We start from the raw sequence: 15836 nt of genomic DNA on the forward strand, positions 1-15836 counted from the left end.
AACAATTGGGACCATCTCCCTGTTTGACCGCTAGGTTTAATGGGTATTATGACTCATAGGGTGTGTTTGTAAATTCACTCTGGTGTGCCTGAGTGTGCTCAGAGAGCCCTCTGGCCGTTTGGAAATTCAGAGCATTTTGCTCTCGGAGCGTTCAGAGCGTCGAGTGGACGCTCTAGCCGAGGAGTAGGGTTGATCTGAGCGTTCTGACCTCACAACGGCAGTCAAGCACCCAAGCTAACTGGCCAACGTTGGCTAGCTTGCTAGCTACTTCCAGGAAACAAATGAGAGAACACCTCACGCTGACCATTTTACTCACCCTAGCAGAGTTGATTAGGCTGTTTTCATGTTATCCAGAGTGTTGGTGACTGTTACTGTGCTGCTGGCAACTATTTAATTACGCATTTTTTTGCCGACGTTTACTGGCATCAGCCATATTCAACGGGTGTTGAGCGTTTGTAAATTCAGCAGTTATTCTGCGTTCTGGCACACTCAGACAAGAGTGCTCTGAAATTGTAATAGATAGCCAGAGTGAATTTATGAACGCACCCATAATGGGCTACTCTATCGGTGGACCAGTAAAATCAGGTCAAAATGGCAGGGTTAGGGGTTCCAAGCCCGTTCTATTGATTATTTTTGTATGGAGAAAACAACCTGAAGAATAGAGCAGAGCATGCCTGCTCAAACACATTCACATGGCCATTGTTTCAGTCTCAGCTCCAGTTTTGGTCCTGTCTAAGGTAAGTGAATTGCATTTAAATAAGACAGTTGCACAAGACAGTTCACATAATTGTCGATTTAAAGAAATTCAGCCAATACAATACAAGCCCTACATCAATTAGTCTTGTAGTGATTTTTGAACATTTTGAAGTTCAAGTTCATTTGACTCTTGATCTGAGTGATAAGTTTTAGAGTGTTGTATTTACGGTCTGCTTTTCCACAATAAACTGGCAGAAAATGTGCACTGGCTTTGGTGTGGTTTATTTATTTTCATTAAATTAAACGAGAAGTCACTTTACATTTACAAAAGCACTTGCTGATTACTTTTGTTCACGTGATTGAAACAATGACTCTGCAGGTGTAATATTTATTTAGCATATATGAAATCATTGAGTATCCAGGGGTGATAATAACACATCAATACATTTCATTAACATGAATGTATAGCAAATAACGATTTGGTATTTTACAAAACCAATATTAGTAAAAATGTATTAATAAGCATGTGTTCTGTATTAAAAGGAATAAATTCATCATGCCTCTTTTATGTTACATTGTCCAGTGACCAAGCAGCAGTAGCCATCGACTCATTCAACATGCAGAATTACGGGAACATGGCTGTGTTCAGTAGGGTGAAACATTCCCGAACATTGCAGATAAATATGTAATATATAGATCTGTAATGACTCCTTTTCCTACAGGACAGAGAGGAGTCACATGTTCTATAAAATGTATTTCTACCTGAAAGTCCTGTAACGTCGCATTTTTCTGAACAGACCTGTGTAGTCAACCAGACATCCATTCCCCAGACAAAGGACTAGGATTGTATTGTGTTATACAATTAAAATGTTGACAAACACTAAATACAAAATCAGTGACCAAATATTTAGAACCTGTTTTAAGTCTCAAAGGTGAGTCTATCTTTCTGTTCTCACTAGTGCATCAGATCACACTTCATTTCAAGTCCTATGTGGTCTGGTCAAGTCTAGCAATGACCCATTCACTAAGAAAAGCAAGCTGGCAAAGTAGTTATTCAGCATACAAGCATGTGTTTGTGTTTGGGGTGTGTTTGAGGTGTGTGTGTGTGCACGCAAGTAAGGAATAAGCCTTTTCTTTTGTTAAAGCACAAACCTGTTTTTTTGTTGCAGAAAAAGAAAATCATAATCAAAGCAAGATGAAATCATCAGAAAACACTCGACTCAACAAACTAAAAAGATACCCACCAAAACCATCAATGTTACCAAATGAAGAGAAAAGCATACATGGAAGTGATTTGGTCTTAATTAGTAAAGCTAATATACATTACAGCGCGCATGCTGAGCTAGGTCGTTATCTTCAGAAGTAAAACAACTACAGCTACATTAGGTCCATCACCATTTACAAGCTTGTGAAAAAGTCAAAGTGACACGTAGTTAATCAACTCCATAAAAACATGTCTAGCTAAATAACAAACTTCAGCTATTTCACACACCCAAAATGAAACACACGCCATGTGACACACACACACACACACACACACACACACACACACACACACACACACACACACACACACACACACACACACACACACACACACACACACACACACACACACACACACACACACACACACACACACACACACATCGGTAGGTGGGAGTAACACTGGACAGTTCCTGGATTTGGAAAGAGAGAGGAGGGAACATGAAAAGGGAACCATTGCTCACAATAACATCCTAATGAACATCAACATGGCGAGAGACCGGAAGACATCAGGACTGTCTGGCTGTGCTGTGTGAAGCGGTAGGATGGATGGTAGGTAGCAGACCTGGGTTAAAATACTTTATCTGGGCTTTATTGAGCTTGTCTAGAACCAATAGAATAGTTGGAACCAATAGAATAGTTGTAAAATGTAGTCCCCTCCCATCAGGCACCCCAGGCAGACTAAAGCAAACACTCAAAGCATTTGAAAGACTTAAAATAGTATTTGACCCCAGGTCTTGTAGGGTGATAGGCAGGCTGTCTCCTGGTCTCCTCTAGGGGAATCCGGAGGGGAAGAGGCTGAGGGGCTGGCTCTCGTTGGTGGGCAGTGGAGAGCGGTAGCCCTCAAAGTTACGGGGGATGGAGCCGCTGGTGGAACCAGAGCTGTTGCTGAGAGTCTCAATGCTGCCCTCCCTCTGGAGCTCTGTGGGGGTGAGACAGAGACAAAGAGACACACACACACACACACACACATGAAAATGAACATTCCAATCTTCTATGAGCTGTACATTGAAAGTGTTGTAATGATGTAAGTAGATTATGTAGTGCTGAGTGGGATTTTGTCTTGTTTCTTTCTGTGTACCAAACCAATAAAAATGTACATTCACATATAAAGCTGCCAGATGTTGTCTTTATCAGAGGCCAAGGCGGAGCTACAACCATTTTGCGTCTCCCTATCCAACTCTACCAGATCTACAACAGATGAAGTGTCTATAGGGGACAAGGGCTAGGGGCTGTTTCTGGACAGGGCCCAAAACGCCACTCCCTCCACTACCAATAGCGTGTGCGTGCTAACCCCTAGGCCCTCTGCTAACCCCTCGGCCCTCTATCCTAACCCCATCCCCTAGCCCCTCTACTAACCACTAGCCCCTCTACTAACCACTAGCCCCTGTCTCCATATCCCAGCCCAGATCATGATGGCATTTGTAGTTCTTTAAGATAGCCACACTAGATGGCATTTTTGGGGGGTAAATACAGGCAAATATATTAATAAAAGTTACCTGGTCTTAGTGAGATTTACTTGGTTATTAAAACGTCACCCCAGGGTAAGCCCACATGAAACACAGCCCTTATCTTAAGTGTTACTAAATCCCCTATGGGAAAAATGAATGGTAAAAAAACAATTGGAACCATTTCCCTGTTTGACCGCTAGGTTTTATGGGTATGATGACTCACAGGGTGTGTTCATAAATTCCCTCTGGAGTGTCTGAGTGTGCTCAGAGAACGCTCGGAATTTCAGAGCATTTTGCTCTCGGAGCATTCAGAGCATCCAGTGTACGCTCTAGTCGAGGACTGGGGTTGATCCGAGCGTTCTGACCTCCTGGAAGGATATCGACCTCATCCCGTCAGCACAGGATGCATGGTTATTCTTTAAAAGTGCCTTCCTCACCATCTTAAATAAGCATGCCCAATTAAAAAAATGTAGAAGCAGGAACAGATATAGCTCTTGGTTCACTCCAGACCTGACTGCCCTTGACCAGCACAAAAACAACCTGTGGCGTACTGCAATATCATCGAATAGCCCCCGTGATATGCAACGTTTCAGGGAAGTTAAGAACCAATATACACAAGCAGTTAGGAAAGCTAAGGCTAGCTTTTTCAAACAGAAATTTGCATCCTGTAGCAAAAACTCAAAAAAGGTTTGGGACACTAAAGTCCATGGAGAATAAGAGCACCTCCTCCCAGCTGCCCACTGCACTGAGGCTAGGAAACACTGTCACCACCGATAAATCCATGATAATTGAGAATTTCAATAAGCATTTTTCTATGGCTGGCTATGCTTTCCACCTGGCTACCCCTACCCCGGTCAACTGCCCCGCACCCCCCACAGCCACCCCCCCCCCCCCCCCATTTCTCCATCACCCAAATCCAGATAGCTGATGTTCTTAAAGAGCAGCAAAATCTGGACCCCAACAATTCGGCCGGGCTAGACAATCTGGACCCTCTCTTTCTAAAATGATCTGCCAAAATTGTTACAACCCCTATTACTAACCTGTTCAACCTCTGTTTTGAGATCCCCAAAGATTGGAAAGCTGCCACGGTCATCTCCCTCTTCAAAGGGGGAGACACTCTGGACCCAAACTGTTACAGATCTATCTCTATCCTACCCTTCCTTTCTGTCTTCGAAAGCCAAGTTAACAAAAAGATCACGGACCATTTTGAATCCCACCGTACCTTCTTCGCTATGCAATCTGGCTTCAGAGCTGGTCATGGGTGCATCTCAGCCACGCTCAAGGTCCTAAACGATATCATAACTGCCATCGATACAGTACTGTGCAGCCGTATTCATCGACCTGGCAAAGGCTTTCGACTCTGTCAATCACCACATTCTTATCGGCAGACTCAACAGCCTTGGGTTCTCAAATGATTGCCTCGCCTGGTTCACCAACTACTTCTCTGATAGAGTTCTGTGTGTCAAATCGGAGGGCCTATTGTCCGGACCCCTGGCAGTCTCTATGGGGGTGCCACAGGGTTCAATTCTCGGGTCGACTCTCTTTATATACATCAATGATGTCGCTCTTGCTGCTGGTGATTCTCTGATCCACCTCTACGCAGACGACACCATTCTGTATACTTCTGGCCCTTCTTTAGACACTGTGCTAACTAACCTCTAGACAAGCTTCACTGCCATACAACACTCCTTCCGTGGCTTCCAACTGCTCTTAAATGCAAGTAAAACTAAATGCATGCTCTTCAAACTGTCGCTGCCCGCACCTGCCCGCCCGTCCAGCATCACTACTCTGGACGATTCTGACTTAGAATATGTGGACAACTAAAAATACCTAGGTGTCTGGTTAGACTGTAAACTCTCCTTCCAGACTCACATTAAGCATCTCCAATCCAAAATGAAATCTAGAATTGGCTTCCTATTTCGCAACAAAGCATCCTTCACACATGCTGCCAAACATACCCTCCTAAAACGGACTATCCTACCGATCCTCGACTTCGGCGATGTCAAAATAGCCTCCAACACTCTACTCAACAAATTGGATGCAGTCTATCACAGTGCCATCCGTTTTGTCACCAAAGCCCCATATACTACCCACCACTGCGACCTGTACGCTCTCGTTGGCTGGCCCTCGCTTCATACTCGTCGCCAAACCCACTGGCTCCAGGTCATCTACAAGTCTTTGCTAGGTAAAGCCCCGCCTTATCTCAGTTCACTGGTCACCATAGCAGCACCAGCCGCAGCACGCGCTCAGCCCCAAAGCCAATTCCTCCTTTGGCCGCCTTTCCTTCCAGTTCTCTGCTGCCAATGACTGGAATGAACTGCAAAAATAGCTTGACTCTTAGCCAACTCAATCATCAAGTTTGCGGACGACACTACAGTGGTAGGCTTGATTACCAACAACTACGAGATGGCCTACAGGGAGGAGGTGAGGGCCCTTGGAGTGTGGTGTCAGGAAAGTAACCTCACACTCAACGTCAACAAAACAAAGGAGATGATTGTGGACTTCAGGAAACAGCAGAGGGAGCACCCCCCTATCCACATCGACGGGACAGTAGTGGAGAGGGTGGATAGGGGGGTGCTCCCTCTGAACACATCACGGACAAACTGAATTGGTCCACCCACACAGACAGCGTTGTGAAGAAGGCACAGCAGCGCCTCTTCAACTTCAGGAAGCTGAAGAAATTGGGCTTGTCATCAAAAGCACTCACAAACTTCTACAGATGCACAATCGAGAGCATCCTGTCGGGCTGTATCACCGCCTGGTACGGCAACTGCTCCGACCACAACCGTAAGGCTCTCCAGAGGGTAGTGAGGTCTGCACAACGCATCACTGGGGGCAAACTACCTGCCCTCCAGGACACCTACACCACCCGATGTCACAGGAAGGCCATAAAGATCATCAAGTACAACAACCATCCGAGCCACTGCCTGTTCACCGCGCTATCATCCAGAAGGCGAGGTCAGTACAGGTTAGAGGTCGACCGATAAATCGGAATGGCCGATTAATTAGGGCCGATTTCAAGTTTTCATAACAATCGGAAATCTGTATTTTTGGGGGCCGATTTGCAGATTTTTAAAAATGTTATACCATTATTTAACTAGGCAAGTCAGTTAAGAACACATTATTTTCAATGACGGCCTAGGAACGGTGGGTTAACTGCCTCGTTCAGGGACAGAACGACAGATTTTCACCTTGTCAGCTCGGGGGATCCAATCTTGCAACCTTACAGTTAACTAGTCCAACGCAATAACGACCTGCCTCTCTCTTGTTGCACTCCACAAGGAGACTGCCTGTTACGCGAATGCAGTAAGCCAAGGTAAGTTGCTAGCTAGCGTTAAACTTATCTCATAAAAAACAATCAATCATAAACTACACATGGTTGATGATATTACTAGATATTATCTAGCGTGTCCTGCGTTGCATTTAATCTGACTGAGCATACAAGCATACAAGTATCTGACTGAGCGGTGGTAGACAGAAGCAGGCGCGTAAACATTCATTCAAACAGCACTTTTGTGCGTTTTGCCAGCAGCTCTTCGTTGTGCGTCAAGCATTGCGCTGTTTATGACTTCAAGCCTATCAACTCCCGAGATGAGGCTGGTGTAACCGAAGTGAAATGGCTAGCTAGTTAGCGTGCGCTAATAGCGTTTAAAACGTCACTCGCTCTGAGCCTTCTAGTAGTTGTTCCCCTTGCTCTGCATGGGTAATGCTGCTTAGATGATGGCTGTTGTCGTTGTGTTGCTGGTTCGAGCCCAGGGAGGAGCGAGGAGAGGGCCGGAAGCTATACTGTTACACTGGCAATACTAAAGTGCCTATAAGAACATCCAATAGTCAAAGGTTAATGAAATACAAATGGTATAGAGGGAAATAGTCCTATAATTCCTATAATAACTACAACCTAAAACTTCTTACCTGGGAATATTGAAGACTCATGTTAAAAGGCACCACCAGCTTTCATATGTTCTCATGTTCTGAGCAAGGAACTGAAACGTTAGCTTTCTTACATAGCACATATTGCTTCTTACATAGCACATATTTCACTTTTACTTTCTTCTCCAACACTTTGTTTTTGCATTATTTAAACCAAATTTAACATGTTTCATTATTTACTTGAAGCTAACTTGATTTTATTGATGTATTATATTAAGTTAAAATAAGTGTTCATTCAGTATTGTTGTAATTGTCATTATTACAAATAAATAAATAAAAATCGGCCGATTAATCGGTATCGGCGTTGAAAAATCATAATCGGTCGACCTCTAGTACAGGTGCATCAAAGCAGGAACTGAGAGTCTGAAAAACAGCTTCTATCTCAAGGCCATCAGACTGTTAAACAGCCACCACTAACATTGAGTGGCTGCTGCCAACATACTGACTCAACTCCAGCTCACTTTAATAATGGGAATTGATGGAAATTGATGTAAAATATATCACTAGCCACTTTAAACAATGCTACTTAATATAATGTTTACATACCCTACATTACTCATCTCATATGTATATGTATATACTGTACTCTATCATCTACTGCATCTTGCCATCTTTATGTAATACATGTATCCCTAGCCACTTTAAACTATGCCACTTTTATGTTTACATACCCTACATTACTCATCTCATATGTATATACTGTACTCAATACCATCTACTGCATCTTGCCTATGCCGTTCTGTACCATCACTCATTCATATATCTTTATGTACATATTATTTATCCCTTTACACTTGTGTGTATAAGGTAGTAGTTGTGGAATTGTTAGGTTAGATTACTCGTTGGTTATTACTGCATTGTCAGAACTAGAAGCACAAGCATTTCGCTACACTCACATTAAAATCTGCTAACCATGTGTATGTGACAAATTAAATGTGATTTGATGTTTATGGTTAGGTACATTCGTGCAACGATTATGCTTTTTTCGCAAATGCGCTTTTGTTAAATCATCCCCCATTTGGCGAAGTTGGCTGTCTTTGTTAGGAAGAAATAGTCTTCACAGTTCGCAACGAGCCAGGCGGCCCAAACTGCTGCATACACACTGACTATGTTGCACAGAACACAAGAGACGTGACACCATTTCCCTAGTTAAAATAAATTCATGTTAGCAGGCAATATTAACTAAATATCCACGTTTAAAAATATATACTTGTGTATTGATTTTCAGAAAGGCGTTGATGTTTATGGTTAGGAACACATTGGTGTAACGACAGTGTTTTTTTCTTGAATGCGCTTGTTAAATTACCCGTTTGGTGAAGTAGGCTGTGATTCAATGATAAATTAACAGGCACCGCATTGATTATATGCAATGCAGAACAAGCTAGATAAACTAGTAATATCATCAATCATGTGTAGTTAACTAGTGATTATGTTAAGATTGATTGTTTTTTATAAGATAGGTTTAATGCTAGCTAGCACCTTACCGTGGCTCCTTGCTGCACTCGCATAACAGGTAGTCAGCCTGCCACGCAGTCTCCTCGTGAAGTGCAATGTAATCGGCCATAATCTTTGTCCAAAAATGCCGATTACAGATTGTTATGAAAACTTGAAATCGGTCATAATTAATTGGCCCTTCTGATTAATCGGTCGACCTCTACTCCTAACCCCTAGCCCCTCTCTCCTAACCCTCAACCCCTAGCCTCTCTCTCCTAACCCCTAACCTCTCTCTCCTAACCCCTAGCCTCTCTCTCCTAACCCCTAGCCTCTCTCTCCTAACCCCTAGCCTCTCTCTCCTAACCCCTAGCCCCTCTCTCCTAACCCCTCTCTCCTAACCCCTAGCCTCTCTCTCCTAACCCCTAGCCTCTCTCACATAACCCTCAACCCCTAGCCCCTCTCTCCTAACCCCTAGCCAATCTCCCCTAACCCTCAACCCCTAGCCCCTCTCTCCTAACCCCTAGCCTCTCTCTCCTAACCCTCAACCCCTTGCCCCTCTCTCCTAACCCCTAGCCCCTTTCTCCTAACCCCTAGCCCCTCTCTCCTAACCCCTAGCCCCTCTCTCCTAACCCCTAGCCTCTCTCTCCTAACCCTCAACCCCTAGCCCCTCTCTCCTAACCCCTAGCCTATCTCCCCTAACTCTCAACCCCTAGCCCCTCTCTCCTAACCCCTCTCTCTCCTAACCCATAACCCCTCTCTCTCCTAACCCATAACCCTTCTCTCCTAACCCTTACTCCCTATCTCCTAACCCCTAAACAATTCTTGTTCTAACTCATAATAGTCCTACATAATAGTCCTAAGTAGGGTTTCCTTACAATAAGTTGATCTCTGGATCAGATGTTGCTCTTGATAACATCAACACCCGATCAATCAATCAATCACACCCACCCACCCTGATGCTCACACCCTCAACACAAGCCCATCTGCTCTAACGTGGATCTAAGCTCTGTAACACTTGACATAGAGCTAACCTTATGACATGTAGTTAACACCAACTAATCCCACCCCCCTGAAATCAGTCTGGTTAACAAAACAACTAGTCTGTTAACCAGGCTGGATTCACTCAGCTGTACATGGTAACTGCATAGTACCTACATGACAATGACTGAATCTAAAGAAACAAAAATCAACCACATTCTGTTTCAGATTGGTTACTATATTTACATTTTCATTCACATTACTAATGTAGTTACACGTAATAATAACAATTCATGTAACACTTGACATTTTCCACTAAAACACAAACACTTAAGGACAAACAGCAAGCTGAATACAGGGGAAAATACTAATTTACTGGGTGACTGGGCTGAAGATGGACCAGCACATCTGGCATTTGCAGAACTGTCCTATGGCCACTCCGTCCCTGTCCGAATATGTTGAAGCCGTGAAGTGAGACAGAATGGACTATATTTGGCCTCATGGTACAATCCAGCAAGGAGGGAGTTAAGCTTTGTGGCAAAACGCAATAACAGTTCTACAGGGCTCAGTATATACATCATTACCAAGTGGACTGACTGTGGAAATAATGTCCAGAAATGATCCAGCATCCTGTCAATGGCCTAATCCTCTTAAACTGTCCTCTTCTCACTTAAGTCTGGCGCAAGCTCACACACACACACACACACACACACACACACACACACACACACACACACACACACACACACACACACACACACACACACACACACACACACACACACACACACAAGAGGAGAGAAGAGGAGATGACAGGAGAGAAGAGGACAGGAGAGAAGCGAGGAGGAGAGGACAGGAGAGGAGCGAGGAGGGGAGAGAGGAGGTGAGAACAGGAGAGGAGCGTGGAGGAGAACACAGGAGAGAGGAAGAAAGGACACACGAGGAGAGAGGAGGAGAGGACAGGAGAGGAGTGAGAAGCAAGGAGAAGAGAAGGAGGACAGGAGAGGAGTGAGGAGGAGAGGACAGGAGAGGAGCGAGAAGCAAGGAGAAGAGAAGGAGGACAGGAGAGGAGTGAGGAGGAGAGGACAGGAGAGAAGTGAGGAGGAGAGGACAGGAGAGAAGTGAGGAGGAGAGGACAGGAGAGAAGTGAGGAGGAGAGGACAGGAGAGAAGCGAGGAGGAGAGGACAGGAGAGAACTGAGGAGGAGAGGACAGGAGAGAACCGAGGAGGAGAGGACAGGAGAGGAGCGAGAAGCAAGGAGAAGAGAAGGAGGACAGTAGAGGAGTGAGGAGGAGAGGACAGGAGAGAAGTGGGGAGGAGAGGACAGGAGAGAAGTGAGGAGGAGAGGACAGGAGAAAAGTGAGGAGGAGAGGACAGGAGAGAAGTGAGGAGGACAGGAGAGGAGAGAAGTGAGGAGGAGAGGACAGGAGAGGAGTGAGGAGGAGAGGACAGGAGATAAGTGAGGAGGAGAGGACAGGAGAGGAGCGAGGAGGAGAGGACAGGAGAGAAGTGAGGAGGAGAGGACAGGAGAGAAGTGAGGAGGAGAGGAAAGGAGAGGAGCGAGGAGAAGAGGACAGGGGAGAAGTGAGGAGGAGAGGACAGGAGAGAAGTGAGGAGGAGAGGACAGGAGAGAAGTGAGGAGGAGAGGACAGGAGAGAAGTGAGGAGGACAGGAGAGAAGTGAGGAGGACAGGAGAGGAGCGAGGACAGGAGAGCTGGAGAGGACAGGACAGGAGCGAGGACAGGAGATGAGGACAGGGAGGAGCGAGGAGGAGAGGACAGAAGAGGAGCGAGGACAGGAGAGGTGGAGATGACAGGAGAGGAGGACAGGGAGGAGCGAGGAAGAGAGGACAGGAGAGGAGCGAGGAGGAGAGGACAGGAGAGGAGGACATGGAGGAGCGAGGAGTAGAGGACAGGAGAGGAGAAAGGAGGAGAGGACAGGAGAGGAGCGAGGAGGAGAGGAGAGAAGGAGGACAGGAGAGGAGTGAGGAGGAGAGGACAGGAGAGGAGTGAGGAGGAGAGGACAGGAGAGAAGTGAGGAGGAGAGGACAGGAGAGAAGTGAGGAGGAGAGGACAGGAGAGAAGCGAGGAGGAGAGGACAGGAGAGAACTGAGGAGGAGAGGACAGGAGAGAAGTGAGGAGGAGAGGACAGGAGAGGAGCGAGAAGCAAGGAGAAGAGAAGGAGGACAGGAGAGGAGTGAGGAGGAGAGGACAGGAGAGAAGTGAGGAGGAGAGGACAGGAGAGAAGTGAGGAGGAGAGGACAGGAGAAAAGTGAGGAGGAGAGGACAGGAGAGAAGTGAGGAGGACAGGAGAGGAGAGAAGTGAGGAGGAGAGGACAGGAGAGGAGTGAGGAGGAGAGGACAGGAGATAAGTGAGGAGGAGAGGACAGGAGAGGAGCGAGGAGGAGAGGACAGGAGAGAAGTGAGGAGGAGAGGACAGTTGAGAAGTGAGGAGGAGAGGAAAGGAGAGGAGCGAGGAGAAGAGGACAGGAGAGAAGTGAGGAGGAGAGGACAGGAGAGAAGTGAGGAGGAGAGGACAGGAGAGAAGTGAGGAGAGGACAGGAGAGAAGTGAGGAGGACAGGAGAGAAGTGAGGAGGACAGGAGAGGAGCGAGGACAGGAGAGATGGAGAGGACAGGACAGGAGCGAGGACAGGAGATGAGGACAGGGAGGAGTGAGGAGGAGAGGACAGGAGAGGAGCGAGGACAGGAGAGGTGGAGATGACAGGAGAGGAGGACAGGGAGGAGCGAGGAGGAGAGGAGAGAGGTGATGCCACTTTCTCGTCGCTCTTTTCTCTCCATCTTTCCCTCCTCTATCTCTCTCGTCTCAGAGAGTCTGGGAGTGAGGCAGTAACACATACCGATACTATACTTATCCCAACTGAAAGTTTTTGAGTTTTAAATTTAATCTCACAATTGGCCCCAGCTGGCTCTGGGGCCACATACACACTCTCATGGGTCAGCAGATAAATGGTGGACTGCTTCATCTCCAATCAGACCTCATTACACAAGGCCTGCTGCATGGAGATACAATCACTCCTCTCTATACAACCCTCTCTATCTCCCGCTCTTCTCCTCATTACTTCCACTCATCTCTCCGGTAAAGAGCTTGTACTGGTTTTAAAGCCCTGCTATACATCAGGATGCTGTGAAACGCTATACCACACACACTGATTGTCCCTCATCATTACCCCCTCACTGGGTGTGTGGAAGAGAGAAAGTGTATGTGTGTGTGTGCCAAGCTGTTGTCAGTCTATGTTTATATTTAAGCCACATTGGATTTAGAGGAGACTTCCTCATCAGTTGCTCACACAGATGATTTGGCTAGCTGTTTAAAATCCACCACACCATCCTCTCTAAACACACACACACACACACAGACAACCACCCAAATAATACCCTATCCACCCATAAGACTCAACTGGTCAGTACATCAGTACATTATAGGGAATGGGGTGCCATTTGGGACAGAACCACACACACAAACATACCTCTGGACCTCTGAACCAAAACCCCAAAACAGAATGTTATTACCACAACTTAACCCCCAGACAAGTCCTCTCTGCTGTGTGTTGAGACAAAGGGCTCAGCTGAGCAGACTGGTGGTTGTGTGTGTAAGGGGACTTTCACTACAATCAGGCCACATCATGTCAGGCCACTCACTCGCTACCTTTCTACTGGAGTTGTGGTGCTGCAGTGTGTGTGGGTGTGTGGGTGGGTGCCAGTGTGTGTGGGTGGGTGGTTGCCAGTGTGTGTGTGTGGGTGGGTGCCAGTGTGTGTGGGTGGGTGGGTGCCAGTGTGTGTGTGGGTGGGTGGGTGCCAGCATGTGTGTTGACATACACATATGAAACATACACACATCTGACAGAAGACAAAGACATGAGATCCATCCAACATACTCCTACGGAACATTCCATGATCCAGCTGATACCCAACACCACAGTACCCCTCATAGTACCCTGCTGTCCCTTAACTTTAGGGGACACAACTACAGGACACAGCTACACATTCTCTCTGGCTTGGGACACCCTGCCACCCCCACCTCTTCTTTCCGATTACACCCCCCAATACCCCAGCCAGCCCTGTCTGTGTGGTACGGGTGCTTAGCGGAACCGGGAGGAGAATGAAAGCAAACCTGTGTTCCTTGGTCGGGGGACAGAGCTGTGCAAGAGGAAGGAGGAGGCTCGGACGGCCATTAGCAGCAGGCTAAACGGGCCATGTCAGCCTCCCTATTGGCTGGAGGCTGACCATATCAACCTCGGAATTGGCTAGAACTGAGAGACACCCGGGTTGAGGCAGGGGTCAAGAGAGAGGACACACAGAGGTCACGGAGAGAGAGTCAGAGTTAAAAAACATAAAGGGGTCCAGGACAAAGAGAACAGAGGAGACTCACGGCAACACCAGAGGCTAAATACTGAATGCATGCAAGAGCATCTTGTCCTATAGACTGCCATTATGTACATTATAATGTACAGTATAATAGCTTTCATTAATATGAGCTGATTCTTGTCCATCTACAGTACAGTTCATGCTGAATGTGGAGCCAATCAAAACTAACTTCCCTGTTCCCTTCAGAAAAGCACTGCTGATGTTGACCTCTTGACCTGGGACACGGCCCTTGAGAGCAAGACATTGTGTTCATCCAAAATGGCACCCTTACCCATTCCCTATATAGTGAACAACTTTAGACCAGACCCCTATGAGCCATGGTCGAAAGTAGTGCACTATAAAGAGAATATGGTGCTGTTTGGCACGCAGCCTTGGTCCGTTTGTCCTTTTGACCCAAGAAATGCAGAGAAAAGAAACAACATGATATGGTAATGGAGGTATGAATACGCTCTCATGGACTTCTGAGAAAACACACAGGGAAGAAAGGTTACCACATCAACAACGGCACTATTAACCCAGAGTGGGCAAACAGCAGCAGGCTAAAGACTGGGAGGACACAACAAGGCTGTCTGCAGGCCATATAAACTATTATATAGAGCCCGTAAAGTAGCTACAACCATTCAGAGCCTGCTCCCCAAATGGCACCCCATTCCCCAAAGAGCTCTGGTCAAAAGTAGTGCACTATGTAGGGAATAGGGTGCCATTTGGGAAGAAAAGGGAAGCTGGAGATAGGGCTATCTTCAAATGGTTAAAAGGGCTCTTACCATAGCAGGTAAGCTGCTTAAGCCTTAGGGCACAACCTCTCTAAGTACAGACCAGGGTTCAATGGATCATACCACTTAACGTTACAGTCCATTTCTACTAATCAACTCCTTATTCAATTAACTGACCGACTCCGTATTCCATTATTTAGTCTTCACTGACGGGGGCTGCGTCTCAAATGATACCCTATTGCCTCTATCGTGCACTACTTTTGACTACAGCCCCATGGGCCCTGGTCAAAAGTAGTGCACTATATAGGGATAGTGTGCCATTTAAGACACAGCCTGGCTCTAAATGCCCGGGAGGAGGGAGAAACAGCATCCTGTACCATTGTCTCTGAATCAGCTTCTAGGTAATAATATGGCAGCTATTTAAACAGAAGTGGAACATGGTATATAGAAGGTTTATCCTAATATCACTAGCCACACCCTGAACGAGTCCATTTCGAGAAGAGGGGAAAAACAACATTAGAGCCTGTGTATGAAAATGACACTGAAACGAAGGGGCTCCATCATAGCTGGTTGTCTGAATGTAGCCATTTAGTGTGATTCTGGTTAGGCTTTGATCTTGGACACTCAAGTAGGGCCATGACATTAGATATGATATGTTATATATGTTATAAGCTAGTGGGTAGCTGTATCTGTGGGACATGCGCTACGTTGGTCTACAACAGGGGTGTCCAACTCATTTTGCCTCGGGGGCCGCATTTAGTCTACAACAGGGGTGTCCAACTCATTGATTTGATTTGATTTTGCCTCGGGGGCCGCATTTGGTCTGCAACGAGGGCCGCACTGAAAATTCCTTGCAGTCAAAATGTTGAAAAAATTGTCCTCTATCCATCGTTTTTGGAATTTTCGATGCTCCCTACTGTCTAATGATTATCAGCGAGCTGGACAGTCAATAAACTATGAATATATGTCAATGATCATTTCT

The 15836-nt window shown here is 46.2% G+C and overlaps 1 protein-coding gene across 6 annotated transcripts in view; it reads right to left on the minus strand.

Moving 5' to 3' along the window:
* Nucleotides 1-360: 360 nt before the first annotated feature.
* The window catches only part of LOC139382361 (BCAS3 microtubule associated cell migration factor-like), a 323347-nt gene continuing 307871 nt past the window's right edge, over nt 361-15836 (minus strand). For all 6 annotated transcript variants that reach the window (XM_071126351.1, XM_071126350.1, XM_071126352.1 and 3 more), the window contains one exon: nt 361-2884. In XM_071126351.1, coding sequence (XP_070982452.1) covers nt 2736-2884 — 149 coding nt within the window. In that variant the 3' untranslated portion in view covers nt 361-2735. The remainder of the gene's footprint in view (nt 2885-15836) is intronic.

The sequence above is a fragment of the Oncorhynchus clarkii genome, chromosome 24 (assembly GCF_045791955.1).
Source record: "Oncorhynchus clarkii lewisi isolate Uvic-CL-2024 chromosome 24, UVic_Ocla_1.0, whole genome shotgun sequence".
Classification (NCBI taxonomy): Eukaryota; Metazoa; Chordata; class Actinopteri; order Salmoniformes; family Salmonidae; genus Oncorhynchus; species Oncorhynchus clarkii.